Raw genomic sequence first — 15,283 nt, 5'->3', positions numbered from 1 at the left:
CATAAATGTTAATTTTTCTTAGTACTATAGACTTACTTATCCTGCTCTCCCAATAATGACAAGTTAAAGAATAAGTCAGTAAGAAGCAATATATGTAATGAATTACAAATGAGCAGATTTTGAATTGGATTCCAGAGATACAAATTTTACCTAGTGACTACTGTTGAATCAAATATGATGCAAACGGGTATCTAAGTTATCCCAAAATGCATCTCCCATTTTATCTAAGCTATACTTGACTGACTGATCTTAATTAAAGTGAAGCTATTTGCCAAAGAACGGGCGCCTTTGCACAGTACACTCTAATAAAAAAATGGCATGTATTCAAGTGACACATGGGGAAAACTGCAAAAATACCTATGCAGCTAGCTTATCTACTGGGGTTTGAACCTAACCAAATTACCAGTGTCAAGCAGTCTTATCAACTTGATCACAGATGGGCTTTCGACTTTGGCGATAAATAATATTTTACTGCTGATATGAATAATTATATGATATGTGGAATATATCAGCATGCATAGGACCAGTAGAGGCTAGCGATGGGCAATACTTTGAATAAAGCATAGCATACTGTACTTTTACAATAGATACCCAATTTTTGATTTAAAAAATACTTTTGATTATTTATCTATTTCTACCTAAATTTTATTAAAATTGTAACAATCATTCCATGATCAGATCATATACTTTTTTCCATTGCATTTTCGCTTAATTTAAAATCTACAGTTACGTACTGACACTAGATTCTTATGCCAGGGGTCAATATTTAAAGATGCACTTTTTAACATTATTAAATGTTAAGAAAACATAATACAGTGAAAACTCGATTATCCATTGTCTTTTAACCATCACTTTTTAGTATCCACTGGCTACTCACCCTTACTCCTTTTTAATGTATTTTGCTTAGTGATTGTTTCAGATCTATATTAAATTTTTATCGTTTGGCTCTTTTAATTTATATTACTTTCTATTATACTGCATAATAGTTTTACTGTAATAATAGTAAAAATGCTACGGAATTAAAACATTAATAATTTTCTATTTTTATCCATAATAAAAATGTATGTGCATTATTAATGCCCATATTTGATGGGGAAAGAAGAATTTTGTTAACTGTGTATTCTTGCATATACCACAGTGTGATGATCTTAAGACTGATGGACAATCGAAGATTCCATGATTAAATTAATATTGTTAATCTAAATCAAGTATTAAAGAAAATTAACAACAGGAAGTTTAAATAAATTACAAAGAATACGATAACAGATGATCTACTGAAAGTGAAACACATTCATATCAAATTCCAGAGTTTTCTTAGGCACTCTCATATTAGAGGAATTGAGAATGAACACTATGTGCACTCCAGAAAAATGAGAGATGAGCTTCTTGTATATCCTACGTAGAAGTGAAAGAATTTTATTAGAATGCATCAAGCATCAAAGGAGCAAAATACAGCCATTTCTCGGTTTATAAATGTAATTTGTGCATTGTATATTTGTGCTACACAAGTAAAAAATTTTAAAACATATCCAAGATTTTCATTTATTCAGTTGGTATACTTTATAAACAAATGAAAACTCTTGGTAATAAATGAAAATAGATAAAAACTGAAATAATACTGAAATAATTAAAGCATTTAAAAGCAACTCTGCAAAATAACTGACAGACGTAGCAATTACATGTCAATTTAACTTACCCCTTTATAGCAAGTGGTTTAGGAATTACAATACACCAGGTAATGGATCATCAGCTTAAAACAGTTACTATTTAGAGGTAATTCTAAGGTATGTGGATATAAGGTATGATATATGGAATGACATTCTTTGTTTTGGTAAGATGCCTTTTGTTTTCAGATTGAAAATAAAATTTGCTCACACATGTTAATAAACTAATAAAAACAAATTAATTCTTCCAAATGAAATTAAAAATGATATAAAATGCTAACAAAATATTAATCACAAATGGAGGAAATTTTCAGAATTTTGTTAAGTTAGCATCTACCTATTGCAGACATAGGAAGCATTTAGTCACTGAATTCGGTTAAGGCAACGTGCCAGAGTATGTCAGCAGTATCTTATTAATAATCAGCACTAATAAAGTTGTTTGTTTTTACTTAGTGATGCCTGCTTGAGAATCTAACTGCATTAAGGTAAAAATAAACCAAGTTCTTCACATCCTTTAACTACTTCAGGAAAAGTGTTAATAAGGAATAAATACCATATAGAAACAATACGAAGAATCTTTTGTTTTAAAATCTGATACAAGTAAATACAGATTCAGTGCCTATGCATAATAGTCAAAGCATACCATTTTAATACATTTTTTAAAAAATGGTACACATTTGCAAAAAATTTTAGTTAACCGAGAAATGGCTGAGTATATGAAAAGAAGCCTTGATGTTAGAATACATATTTAATAAGGATGAATTAAAAAAGAAAGGTATTAATTATTAAAAGTTCATTCTACAGAAAATATATAATGCAGTTTTTGACATTTTTAAGACATATCCCACCATTTCATACTTCACAATTATATTCTTTACGGCAAAAAGAGTCACAATGTGAATATTATTCCATTTCCTAGATTACATCACTATGCTGATAAATGATGCTTAATCATTATCGTTAAATGATGATAAATGATAGTAATTACATCCCTATGCTTAAATGAAAACTGAATACAAAGCAGAATCTCATACCAGCAAAATAAGCTCATACTGACCCAACATTCAAACCAGAAGGAAGTCTCATATATATATATATATATATAAGTTGCTTGACTTTGAGAAAGATTAAGTCATCACCAATATTGATATTTATTTAAAATTAGCCATACTTAAAATATTAGTTTAATTACAATCAGTGATAGACAGATACTTTTTTTAAAAAAAATCAGGCATCTGCTGTTATGTAATTTTATTATTTCTAAATATAATAATATACTGAAAAGCTTAAACACACACATTTCATTAATGCATATAGAAGGAATTGTCTAAGCTAAAAAATTTTTCATGTTTATTAACTAAACATAACAGAACTCAAATGGTCAGATGATAATCAGAAAGTACCAAACTGAAGTAATTTATTTTATTCACAAATAACAATTTTGTTAAGTGTGTATATTTTAGTAGTTCGTAATTTCTCAGTAGCACAACATGCTTTTTAATTTATTGTAAAACAATACTTGACTAAGCAGCCTTAAGTATGCTCAGGGTAAAATACATGTACGCAAATCATATGAGTTAACATGTGCACAATATCTTAGGAACAAATATATTGCACTACCTAAAAATTATCTAAATAATACAACTATTTATATTCAATCAAACAGGTCTGCCTTGATGGAATGTCAGATAAAATACATATACTTTATGTTAAAATACACTAGAATTCCAATAATCCATGACTGCTTAATCCACAAATGCCTGTACTTCATGACCATTTTTGGATTAAATAAGCAAACCCTGATCTTCCAAAAAATCAGCATTGCAAATTAATGGTACTTTGTTCTAACATAAATAACTTTTTTAACAAAAGAACATATTTATAGCATATTAAAGAAGCTAATTCATCTCTTTACTGCAGTTATTTAAAATTATATAACTTGCTTTTTAGAGTAATAACAGACTGTGAATCTGCAAAATTTATTGCTTTAGATAAATTATTACTTTTAAGTGTAAATTCCATTGTCTTTTACTGTTAGTGCGGCATAATTACAGACTACAGTACCCTTTCAGTTCAAACCACCAAAATGGCAACAAAAAGTCAAAGTATCTAGCTTTTATTTATTCCTGATGTTGCATCATTGTGACAACTCGTCAGTAGGTTCTTAGCCACCGCTTGATTCAAGTTTCTTTTTCATGCTCCAAATACTGTTGTATCCACAATAATGTATAAAAATTAAACATGATCTTTTAAGTTAAGACTTTTGTTCAGTTCATGAGCCTTCTTGCATCCTCCTGATTAAAAATCATTTCTTCTAGCACTGATTGATCGTAAGTGGCAGGAAATTTTCAGATAACTAGGTATCCAAATGATGGCGGCTTGTCTCACGTTATTGCTTGTTCCTCCATTTTGTGGAACCTCACATCCTTTCAATGCGTTGAGTACGAGTCTACGTAGATGGGTCAACAAAACTGTTTCAATGATTCACCTTAAAATGTTCATAACCGGCAGGAATGAGGTCCTCTGTTTGATATTCAGGCCACGAATCTGACATTAATGTTGAGCCTTCAGCAATATTATTTTGGATTTCACACATCAATGTTGTTGCCTCCATCAATATTGTCTGGAACTCCGACTAGAAATGTTTCTTTTGTTTCCCGGCAAATTCCACCAAAGACCCACTGCTGTGGCAAGACACCGCCTTGTTTATTCTTTTGATGTGTAAAAAGGCTTTCGCCAATCATTCCGGGCCATCCAATTTTAATATTTCAATTATCCCCCAAATCCTTCACACACACTTCACGCATATAATTATTCCAATCAATAAAAGTCTTATTGGATAAATCCAACTGATGTTTGCACTATTTAATGGACAACTGTTCATATGCCCAAAAGTAAATAAATCTCAAAGCTTAAAAAAATTCAATACGACTGTTTTCAAACCACGTACCAGTTGGGACACCAAACTTCTGTTGACAATTTTTGACATTGCACCTCCAATAAAATCCTGAATTATAAAATTTCATATCATAACCGTTTTTATAAACATGTACTTTGGGTAAAATTCCAGCCTCTCTGAAAATTTCTATCACTTCTTCTTCATTTGAAGGAAGTTGGAAAATGTTGATATACATTGGGAAAAAATAATCACAAAAAGTTTCATGTGTTTAAACTAAATGTAATAATCAGTGTAAATGTAGCAAAAAAAGGCAAGTGCGGGATAATACTCTTTATTTTAGCACTCTTTATACCCTATGTTAGGGTTAACCTGTATAACCTACAAGGGTTGCCAGTTTTGGGGAAACAGCTAGGTTAGTCGTCATAGAACGTAAGCACCGAAAATTATTTATATGGCAATCTAGGTATAAACATGGCATTATCCCAGAAAACTTTCGACTTCTCCGGACAATTTCTTCACCGTGATTGCAATTATACAATGTTCGTCCTCTTCGCCAAAATCTTGGTCTTAACTTTCGCTATGCACAAGCTGCTTCACTCAAAGGCATCATGTGTCTTTTTCCATTTTTTCACATTATGCCAAGCATGTGCAATTCTTTGATGATTTCTTTAGTGAAAACAGACTGCCACATACAGTACAAAGTCTTTAATCCAGTACAGTACAAAGTCATAATGTGCATTTATGCATGCACATAATACGTTTACGCATGCATGTTTAATGTATTACAGTCAGTATAAGCTTGGCTAAAACTATCTAATTATCTATTTCAGCTAATGTTGCAGCTTAATCTTCTAATTGGATTTGGCTTATTATTTTTTGCAGGCTGTTAGAACAATTTTATAAAAGGTAAGCTTGAACTTTCGATTATGTCAAAAAGAGTTTCTGATTCTGGAGCTGCCAAAGGATCTACAAGCGAAAGCATGTTTTGATGTACGGCTTCCGATAGTGAAGAAAGTGACAGAGGTTACTGAAAACAAAAAATTTAGATTGACTATTCGGTATTCTTGACACAGCAATTACAGGACTTGAACAGTGGACCTACAAGGGTTGCCAGCTTTGGCGAGACAGCTATGTTAGTCGTCATAAAACGTAAGTACCGAAAATTATTTATGTGGCAATCTAGGTATAAACATGGCATATTTTTGTGACAAAAATCGCCGCTACACAAAGCCAAAATAACAAGGCAAACAATTGCACAAACTTGGTATCCATGTACACATCGACTTATTTTCACTTACAAAAAATCCCCTGAATTGCACAAAAATGGCATTGTGCACTCCTTTGACTTTATCCATGTACACGTCAACCTATTTTCACTTAAAAAAAAATCCCAAAATTGCATAAAGGCGCATTGCGCACTCCCTTTACTTTGTCCATGCACACATCGATATATTTTCACTTAAAAAGTCAAAGGAGCACCAAATTCTATAATATAGGCAAACAAAAAATACATAATATCAATAAAATACATTTTAAACCAAACAATAAAATAACATAAAAAAAGGAAAAACATGTTATGCATTTAAGCACTACCAAAAGCAAATATTCATTTATCATGATTTTTGAGTTCGCTTCGTACACCCAGAGCCACGAAAAAATCAAAATGTCATTCATACTCAAATGACTTTTTTCAAACCAGGTATTCTTTCTGATCAAACGCTTCACATAGTGACCATCTGAACTTTTCTTCCTACAAACCCATTCAAATCCATCTAAACGGTTTTTACGCTTGACTAGACGCATATACTTCCTACATACAGGACACTTATAATGGCTACTAAGTAAACCTTCATTTACACACCAGTGAATTAAAGCTCTTTTCCCCTTTCGCTCCAAATCGTACAGAAACTTCAAATTAATCTTACAACATTCGGCCATTCTACCATCTAAAGAATCAAACCAACACACACCACAAAAATGCTTACAAAACATCCCATGATTCGAAATTTCCCAGAATCATGCACCCGATTACGTCACAATAGGGTTTCCATAACATTCAACTACTCAGGCTACCATAAATGAAACAACAACTTGGCAGTAAATCAAACAACAACTTCGCCATAATACAAGGGGTAAAGTCTCTACCCCACAGTTCCATTTGTTGCGAACAGAACAGTTAATACTACTCAACAGTTAATAATCAATCAGTCCTAAAACATTTTACACAGACCTTATATTAATTAAAATTTTGTCTCCACGATCACACACTGCTATGACACTGAGGTATTACCTGTTTGAGATAATTTGGCTGCTTTTAATTTTTTTCAAAAATTTAACTCAATTTTTGTTTTCAAAAAGGTATTTTACTGTTATTTAGACCGAATTCAGAAATGCATCAATGCTTGCATACACATATTCACACACATACGTGCATATACATACATATGTATACATATACATACATATGTATGCACATAAATACATTTCTGAATCCAGTCCTGATAACAGAAAAGTATCTTCAAGAGATTAACTTGTAATTTCATAGTTCTGAAAAATAGAAATTAATAAAATAAAATATGGCTTTATTGACACAAACTGTGCTAAATAAAGACATATGCAACAAAACGTGTTTCTTAAAGAGGCCATTTTGATTCCTGCATATTACAGATTAGGCAATTAAATTTCCAAGTTTTGTCAGCTAAGCTTTATGGCCAAACAAAGAAATATCATTATATTTTTATTACCTCTAATATACTTTTAGTTTGTGACATGACTGATAAATTTTTATCACTGGTTACACATTTTACAATAAATAGACTTTAAAATGACTTCTCATTTTAAGACTTTAAAATGAGAAGGATTTCAATGAGAGTCTCAAATGAAATATCAAGAAACACATTTTATAAGTCATTGTAACTTGAACTCACAATGATTTGTAACTTCTTCAAAAAGTAACTAGCCATATTACAAACAAGAAACTAACAGAAAATATACCCCTTTAATTATAAAATAATACCAAAAATTTTCATATGAATTTATTCTAAAATGCATATGAATCAGAGATAAATGTTTACAGAGGAAAGAACACACATTTTACATCTTTACAAGTCACTATTTACTATTATTTCATGCAAAAACATCAGGGGATTTTTTATGTTGCTTGTTTACTCACACAACAACAGACAACATGAAAACAACTCCAAGGAAATTACCAAATGATAATCACTTTAGCACAAATGATAGATACTTGAAATAAAACCTGAGATAAAATTATACAGAAAGTCCATTCTGAAAAATAGAACTGTTAATACATACAACATTTGAAACATTCATTATGTTTATTCCTGATATAGCAGTGACGAGAACACCTAACTATCAGCTTACTCAAAGAAATAAATAAGCAGTTTTAATACATATACTTTGTCATTTAAATTTAAAGTTACTAAGACATGCATTTGAAAAATCAAATTATAAGATTATAAACAAATAAACATACCTTAAATTTTCGGTTATCTTTTCTTTTAAATTTCCTGTCATTCTTTTTAAATTTGTTGAAATCTCTTGGCTGAGGACGGTTTGTAAACTGTGATCGATTCCTGATAAAGTTATCCGTTTGGTGCCAAGGTGTAGGCCGATTTTCAAAATTTCCTGCAGCACTAAAATGTGGTCTTATCGTAGGCATATTTGATGGTGGCATGTTCGGAGGACGTATGTTTGGCGGTGGCATTCGTTCAAATGCTGACTGTCTATTTCCGAACGCTGGTGAACTTAGATCACTAAAATTTTGGAAACGAGGCCTATTTGGGAATGCTCCTGGCGAAATTGGTGGAGGGTTGTTTACTGGGAAAGAATGGAATGGCACTGTTGGATTCCGCTGAAACGATTGCAAAGGAGATCGTATGTTTCCGGAATTTGTATTGAAATTAGCACAAAAAACATTTGAACCTGTCGGAGGCCCATGTAACCACGGGCTAGGAAAATGCGCCATTTTTGTTTACAGGCAAAGTTATAGTTGAAGTTACGAAAACGTCTAATAGCCACTTTTTTAATATAACATTCATTTTTCAGGTTTTTAACGAATGTCCTTGGTTAATTGTTGTTTCTTAAATAATGAAAGGCTGATTAAGAATTTATTAATAACTATCCTAGTTAATCAGTTTGGACAGAATCTGCCTCGGTTATCAAATTCAAAGAAAAGATAGATGAACATTGGTTAGTAACTATCCATTCTTCCTAGCATAGAAAAGAATTGAAAATTTTATTTCTATTTGACTAGACTCATCAGATTGATGTTGCAACGTCTCCTATATTTTTCTAAAAACTATTTATCGTTTGTGAAGTGGGAATGCCATTATTTTTCAGATCTTAAAATATAATAAAAATAAAAATATTGTTCCTGTTATCCATAACAGGTTCTATAATCTTTATTTATTTAATGTTATGTAATAAACCAGTGTACTGCAACCCTCCTGGGTGGTAATAATCGGCTTCATGGCTGACACAGCACACCCAACACAGATTACAACAAAAATCAAGCATCAAATCAAAATCCCTAATATTTTTCTATGCTATTTATAAAGTTCATCAAATCCTTTGCAAATCTAAACTCTTTTCTACGGCAATAGAATTCCTTTATGTTACCATGTTTTTTCCTAACATATCGTAATAATTCACAGTCTTCGACGAAATGTCGCGCATCGCCTTCACCACTACAAAAATTACAAAGACTATTATTTTGCAAATTAAATCGTTTCAACTCTCATCATCTTATTTAAAAGGTAGTTGAAGGTTTAAAAAAAAGTATAATTTTAACATTCATTTCAATAGTGGCAACCGGCTACGGCAAACGATGTTGAAAGTAAAAATGAACTTCGACATCCGTCATCACTAGGCATTAAAATTCTACCGATTTGTAAACCGTTTCCCAAATTATGATTTCTGCAACTGGAGGTACAATATCAAAATACTGCAATAATGTCAGATCCCAAGAAATAGGATTACGTCGTCAGCTTCGGTGAAGTTTGTGACGACATCATTTGCCATACTGAAGCGCACTGCGTGAAACATTTCGCGTTCGATTTTTCTTCCGCTGAACTGGCAACAAAAAAGACTGTTCGGAAGATAAACATTCACTGGATTTTCGTTTTCAAAAGGCTAATCAGCAATTGTGTCAATCCTATTTTCTTGTTAATAAAATCGTTTAAAGAAGTTTGTTCTTTATAGTATACTAATAATACTTTAGATTTAATTCAATGAATTTGAAAGATGAAATATTATCGCAACTGTCGAATAATTTGATTAATTCACCAAAAGACAAGAAATACATTACAATTAAGGACAAGTTCATTTATCTTCCAAAATCTCCAAATTCCAAACGACACAAAACTTATTACCTGAAGTAGAACTGAGTGGCAATAAATCTTCTGAGCTGTTATGTGAAATAAAGAATTTGGCTGCTGATAAAGTAAGTGAACCTTTTATTAAAATTCTTTCTCTTCAAGCTTACGAATAGAAAGCATTTATTCAGTAGTGGTGATAATTTATCAAAATTGGCGACAATAGTCGATAACATGTGGGAATAAAATTAACAGTATATCAGAATAGTTTTGTTGCATGTTCCAGTGATGATAATGTTTTAGTTAAACTACAAGGCAGATTTCAGAGCTATTACAAGTAAACGAGCTGAATAAAAGGCAGTTCTCCATTCACCATCAGTTTAGTCCCCACCATAGAAACCATTCTTGGTACTATCGGTTTTGAGGGCCGTAAAAAATCACCAAACTGTTGTTGATGGCAGTGCTGCCAAAAATAATTGCGGCAGTCCTAACGCAAGAAAGGAAGTATAATAGTAAATAACTATCTAAGATTGATGTTTTAATTTAGATTAAAGGTTAGTTTCATATAATACTTTTTATTATTATAAATTATATAAAAAAAAGGCTAAACATGACTGAATGGGGAAGCATAAGAGTAAATAACTATTTCAGATCATTATTATAATTTATATAAAAATTGCTAAACATAACTGAATGGATGCCTGCATCGCTATTTCGCTACCGAGTTATCGCTAAAGCATACTTTCATCTCGTTGGTTGTTCAAACGTAATTTTCTATAACGAATGATGCCTTTTCTTTGAAAAATTCTCGGTAAAGTGCAGAATCGCCCACTTATTTGCTTGCCGCTTTTTACAAAGATAAAAACAATTGGATTTTTGTCAATTTTCTTTTCTTTTTTAAGTGAAAATAGGTCGATGTGTTAATGGATACCGAGTATGGGCAATTCTTAAAAACGCGTCAAGCAGTGTGTGATTCTGCATTTTACCCAAAATCCTATTGCAGACTTTTCGTAATGGGGCAAAAATTTTTAAATCCATATGATATCAAAAAAGGATTTAAAATTAAAAAAAAAGGATTTAAAGGTACTTTTCCGTTTTGCCGGCGCAAGCGATGAAGTCGCCAATAATGGTACAACCGATGCCAAATGGATTATTCTCTCTGGTAACCTTTTACGCCTCATTTTCAAAACAAGTCGCAGCTTTTTCTTATCAGATTGATTGTTTCTTTCAATACTGGCATATAATTACATAGAATTTGGAAGCACTTCCGCAGAGAACCTGGTAAATGTAAACATCGCCAACTTTGGCGATAATAGTTCAAACCTGGTAACCCAGCGGATTTATCCTATTCGCTTGTTCGAAGTTTGCAACCATTCCTCTTGGGTTCATTTTGTTGAATTATCACTGCCGTTGTTCGCATTTGCAGCTTTATATTATTCTTCTCTTATTTATTATTATTTTTTCTGAATTTGTTAACAACGAATGGATAGAAATATTTTGGTAGATAGATGCCGGTTCTCGGTTCGGGATGAAAGGAAGAAAGTACGGCGGGAAGGGTGAATGCTAATTTGTAACACGGCTGTTCACGTTGTGTTCTTAATTATAAACAGTTCTAAGAACCAGCAATTTAAATAACTAAGTAATGCTTTTATTTTTATTATTGTTTATTGTCATCTAAAATGAGAATAAATCAATTTTCTGGCTTAAATTTTAACAACATATTGTTAATGCTTTTCTAACAATAACCTTTCAGAGGATGGCTGGTGTGACATAAATAGATGATTAAATTGAAATAAAAAATATTATTGATTATCTAAGATGACGGAATAGTTTGATGCATCACTATGGTCATCAAAATTAGCAAACTACTGCTGGTGTAAGGAATATATTGTTTTCTGTATTAACTGGAATTTAAGACACATTTTTTTCGTTTATCACGTTTAACCGGTTAATTTCAGTACATTAATACTAATTTATATTTTTCAAATGAATTTTTATTTCCGTTATAAATGCTTATATATTGTCTTATACTTAATATATTCTTTTCTGTGCTAACTTGAATTTAATACAAATTTATTTAGTATATCACGTTTAACCAGTTAGTTTTACATATACATGCTTATTATCTGTGAATTTTTACTACCATATGCTAAATATATTGTTTTGTCTGCTAACTTGAATTTACATGCACTAAAAATCACGTCCACAAAATATCACGTTTACGGCTCGGCTCATCGCCGATGAAACGCGAGCTTGGCGAGTAAAAATGCAACGGCGCCAATGGGTTCTCTGCGGATGAAAACCCTAGAATTTTTATCAGATAGTTCAGTTTTATGTCTAAGGCCATTTTCAGTAATTAAGTCAATTAGGATGCAATCACAGCGCTTACCCGAAGCCGAAAATATAGAAAAGGTAAAGTCAAGGGTTAAATTCATCCATTCTAATGAGAATGCATTAGCTAAGTAAAGCACTGCAGTTTTACATAATTTCTGAGTAAGCTATTCGTACGAATTGAAATATTTCTTGCACTTAAACTTGTGTTCCAAATTAAGATTTAACTCGAAATTAACGTAGATAATTACTGAGAGCATTAGATTTTTGTAGAGTAGTTTATGTGAGATGAGATCGCTTGGGATCACGTGATATGAACCGGCGAATCAGGATGTTGAACCATGAAAGCATACTAAATTCTTAAATTAATGTCTTTTTACAAATTTATTGTCTTTATTTATTGGCTTTTTATAAAATTTTAAGCGATATTAAAATGTTTATGCCTCCAAAAAAAGAATTCTTAGAACTAACATTTTTTTAATATTTTTTATGTGCATAGTGTATGTTGTCGCCAATAAAGTCTGCTTGGCGAGATTTGTGGAAAAGTACCGATTTAAAAATTAAACTAGTATTTCAATAGCGTTTTAAGAAATATGTAACTATATAAACTTACGCAATCTGAAATCAGCGCGTTTGCTAGATTTGGCGCTTTTGCGCACACATTATCGCTGCAATTTTTTTACGGTCCTCAAAACGGAATAGTACCCAATTCGGTAAATAGATGTAATAATTGACCACACAGTACATACTATTATCATTCGAGATTCGGTTACAAGGCTTTTCAAATGCGTTATCCTTGTAACTGGCCTTGGAAGGCCGGGCTCTACCGTAGAAAAGGATGCCGTTTAATTTGGCGCCAAATACCGACGCTGCTATCGTTTTTCTGGTAACCTAGAATTGACTCTTTTCCCCAGTGTTAACCCGCCTTGGTACTTTTCCGTTTTGCCGGAGCAGGCGTTAAATTCGCCAATAATGGTACAATTCATGCCAAAGGTGATATCCTCGCTGGTAACATGTTACGCCTCATTTTCAGAACAATTCGCAGCCATTTCTTATCAGCTTGATTGTTTCTTTCAATACTGGCATATAATTACATAGAATTTTTACCAGATAATGAAATTTTATTCCGTAAGGCTCATCGCGGTAATTAAGTAAATCAGGATGCAATCACACCGCTCATCCGAAGGCGAAAATATAGAAAAGGCAAAGTCAAGGGTTAAATTCATCCATTCTAATGAGAATGCACTAGCGAAGTAAAGCACTACGATTTTACATAATTTCTGAGAAATAATTAATGTAGATAATTACTGAGAGAATTAGATTTTTTTCAGCGTAGTTTACGAGAGATGAGATCACTTGGGGTCACCTGATATGAAAAGGCGAATCAGGATTTTGAACTATGAAAGCATAGTAAATTCTTAAATTCATATCTTTTTACAAATTTATTGTGTTTATTTATTGGCTTTTTACAAAATTTTAAGCGATATTAAAATGTTTATGCCTTCAAAATAAAAAAATGCTTAGAACTAACATTTATTAACATTTTTTTTATGTGAATGCTACGGTGAAACAGCGAAATCTGGAGAACGTCGACTTTCACCGGTGAATGTCAACATTCACATAGTCTCTTGGTGTATGTCTCTTGGTGAAATATTTTCCAAATACTCTTATTTCTGACTTACACTGGTCAGTACTACCATGGTCAGTATTACCATGTACTAATGGTGAATGTTGAACATATAACAATATTATATTTTCTTCTCCGTTATTCAGTCGCGAATAAACGCACTTGAGACTTGAAATAAGAACTTAAGAACATGTGAACCTAAAACACACAATACATTTCAAATGAGAAAGGAAAATAATAGAAGTTAAAAACTTACTTAATTATACACTACGTTCTAAATGAGAAAATAAAATAACATTTATAAAAAACTTACTAAATTATGTGATTCAAATCTTATTTATTGCAAGAACTTAAACTATTATGGGACTTTATGACCTCTCTTTTCCACTTTCACCAGAGCATATCTGTGATTCTCGACATACAGTTAGCCACAAAAGTCTGCGTACAGACTAAATTTTAAATTAAAAAAACACTTAAAGCATAGAAAAATGTATTTTAATCATTGCATTTTTTTCCCTTCTATTAGCTAAAATTGTAAGCTTAAATAAAAAGTAAATAATATCAGTGTAATACTTTTTACATTTTTTCAAAAATATATTTTGTCAAAAAAACTCAATTTCCCTCCAATAAGTTTGCACACTTAAAAAAAAAAAAAAAAAAAAGCAAAATATAAGTTTTTTACATTACATCAATACTCTTTGTAGGATATCCTTTATTCTTCAAAACAGCTTGCAGACGTATGGGCATTGACTGAATTAGTTTTTCAGTGTCATACGACGTAAATTTCGCCCATTCTTCCTGCAATTTACCAATTAGCTCATTTCGCGACGTAATATTGTGTTTTCGAATTCGTTTCTCCAATTTGTCCCACAAATGTTCGATTGGATTGAGGTCTGGTGACTGTGGAGGAGTACGCAACTGTATTGGAGTGTGATAGAGGAGATATTCCTTCACAATTTTAGCTGTATGTTTCGGGTCGTTGTCTTGTTGGAAAATAAAGGTATTAGAAAGGTTTAAATTTAGGGCACTATCTCGTACATATTTCTTCAGAATATCCAGATAAACATACTTATCCATGACTTTATCAATAATGTGAAAATTTCCAACTCCTTTCGACGACATACACCCTCATACCATCACACCGCCAGCTCCATGTTTGACAGTTGAATTAAAATTTCTCAGATTCAGTTCTGTTCCTGGTTTTCTCCATACAATAGGGTGGCCATTAATTTTAAATATTGTAAATTTACTTTCATCTGACCAAATTACATACTTCTAGAAGTCCTGAGAAGAGTTTAAATATGTTTTGGCAAAAGCAATTCTTTTCTTTCTATTTGTCTTGGAAATGTATGGCTTAGACCTAGGTTTGCGTCCATGATAATCGGCCTTTCGCAGCACTTTTCGTACAGTTTCAGGAGAAATTTCC

At 32.0% G+C, this 15,283-nt stretch overlaps 1 protein-coding gene across 1 annotated transcript in view; it reads right to left on the bottom strand.

Annotated features, from left to right (window-relative positions):
• Nufip (nuclear FMR1 interacting protein 1) overlaps positions 1 to 8,573 on the bottom strand; it is a 49,420-nt gene extending 40,847 nt beyond the window's left edge. The window contains exon 1 of the mRNA XM_035353885.2: positions 8,060 to 8,573. Coding sequence (XP_035209776.1) covers positions 8,060 to 8,551 — 492 coding nt within the window. The 5' untranslated portion in view covers positions 8,552 to 8,573. The remainder of the gene's footprint in view (positions 1 to 8,059) is intronic.
• Between the last annotated feature and the right edge of the window lie 6,710 nt (positions 8,574 to 15,283).

The sequence above is a fragment of the Stegodyphus dumicola genome, chromosome 4 (assembly GCF_044657685.1).
Source record: "Stegodyphus dumicola isolate Sdum_Otavi_A_Nest chromosome 4, ASM4465768v1".
Classification (NCBI taxonomy): domain Eukaryota; kingdom Metazoa; phylum Arthropoda; class Arachnida; order Araneae; family Eresidae; genus Stegodyphus; species Stegodyphus dumicola.
Note: the sequence above shows the minus strand (reverse complement) of the source record. Positions and strands in the feature narration are given on the sequence as shown.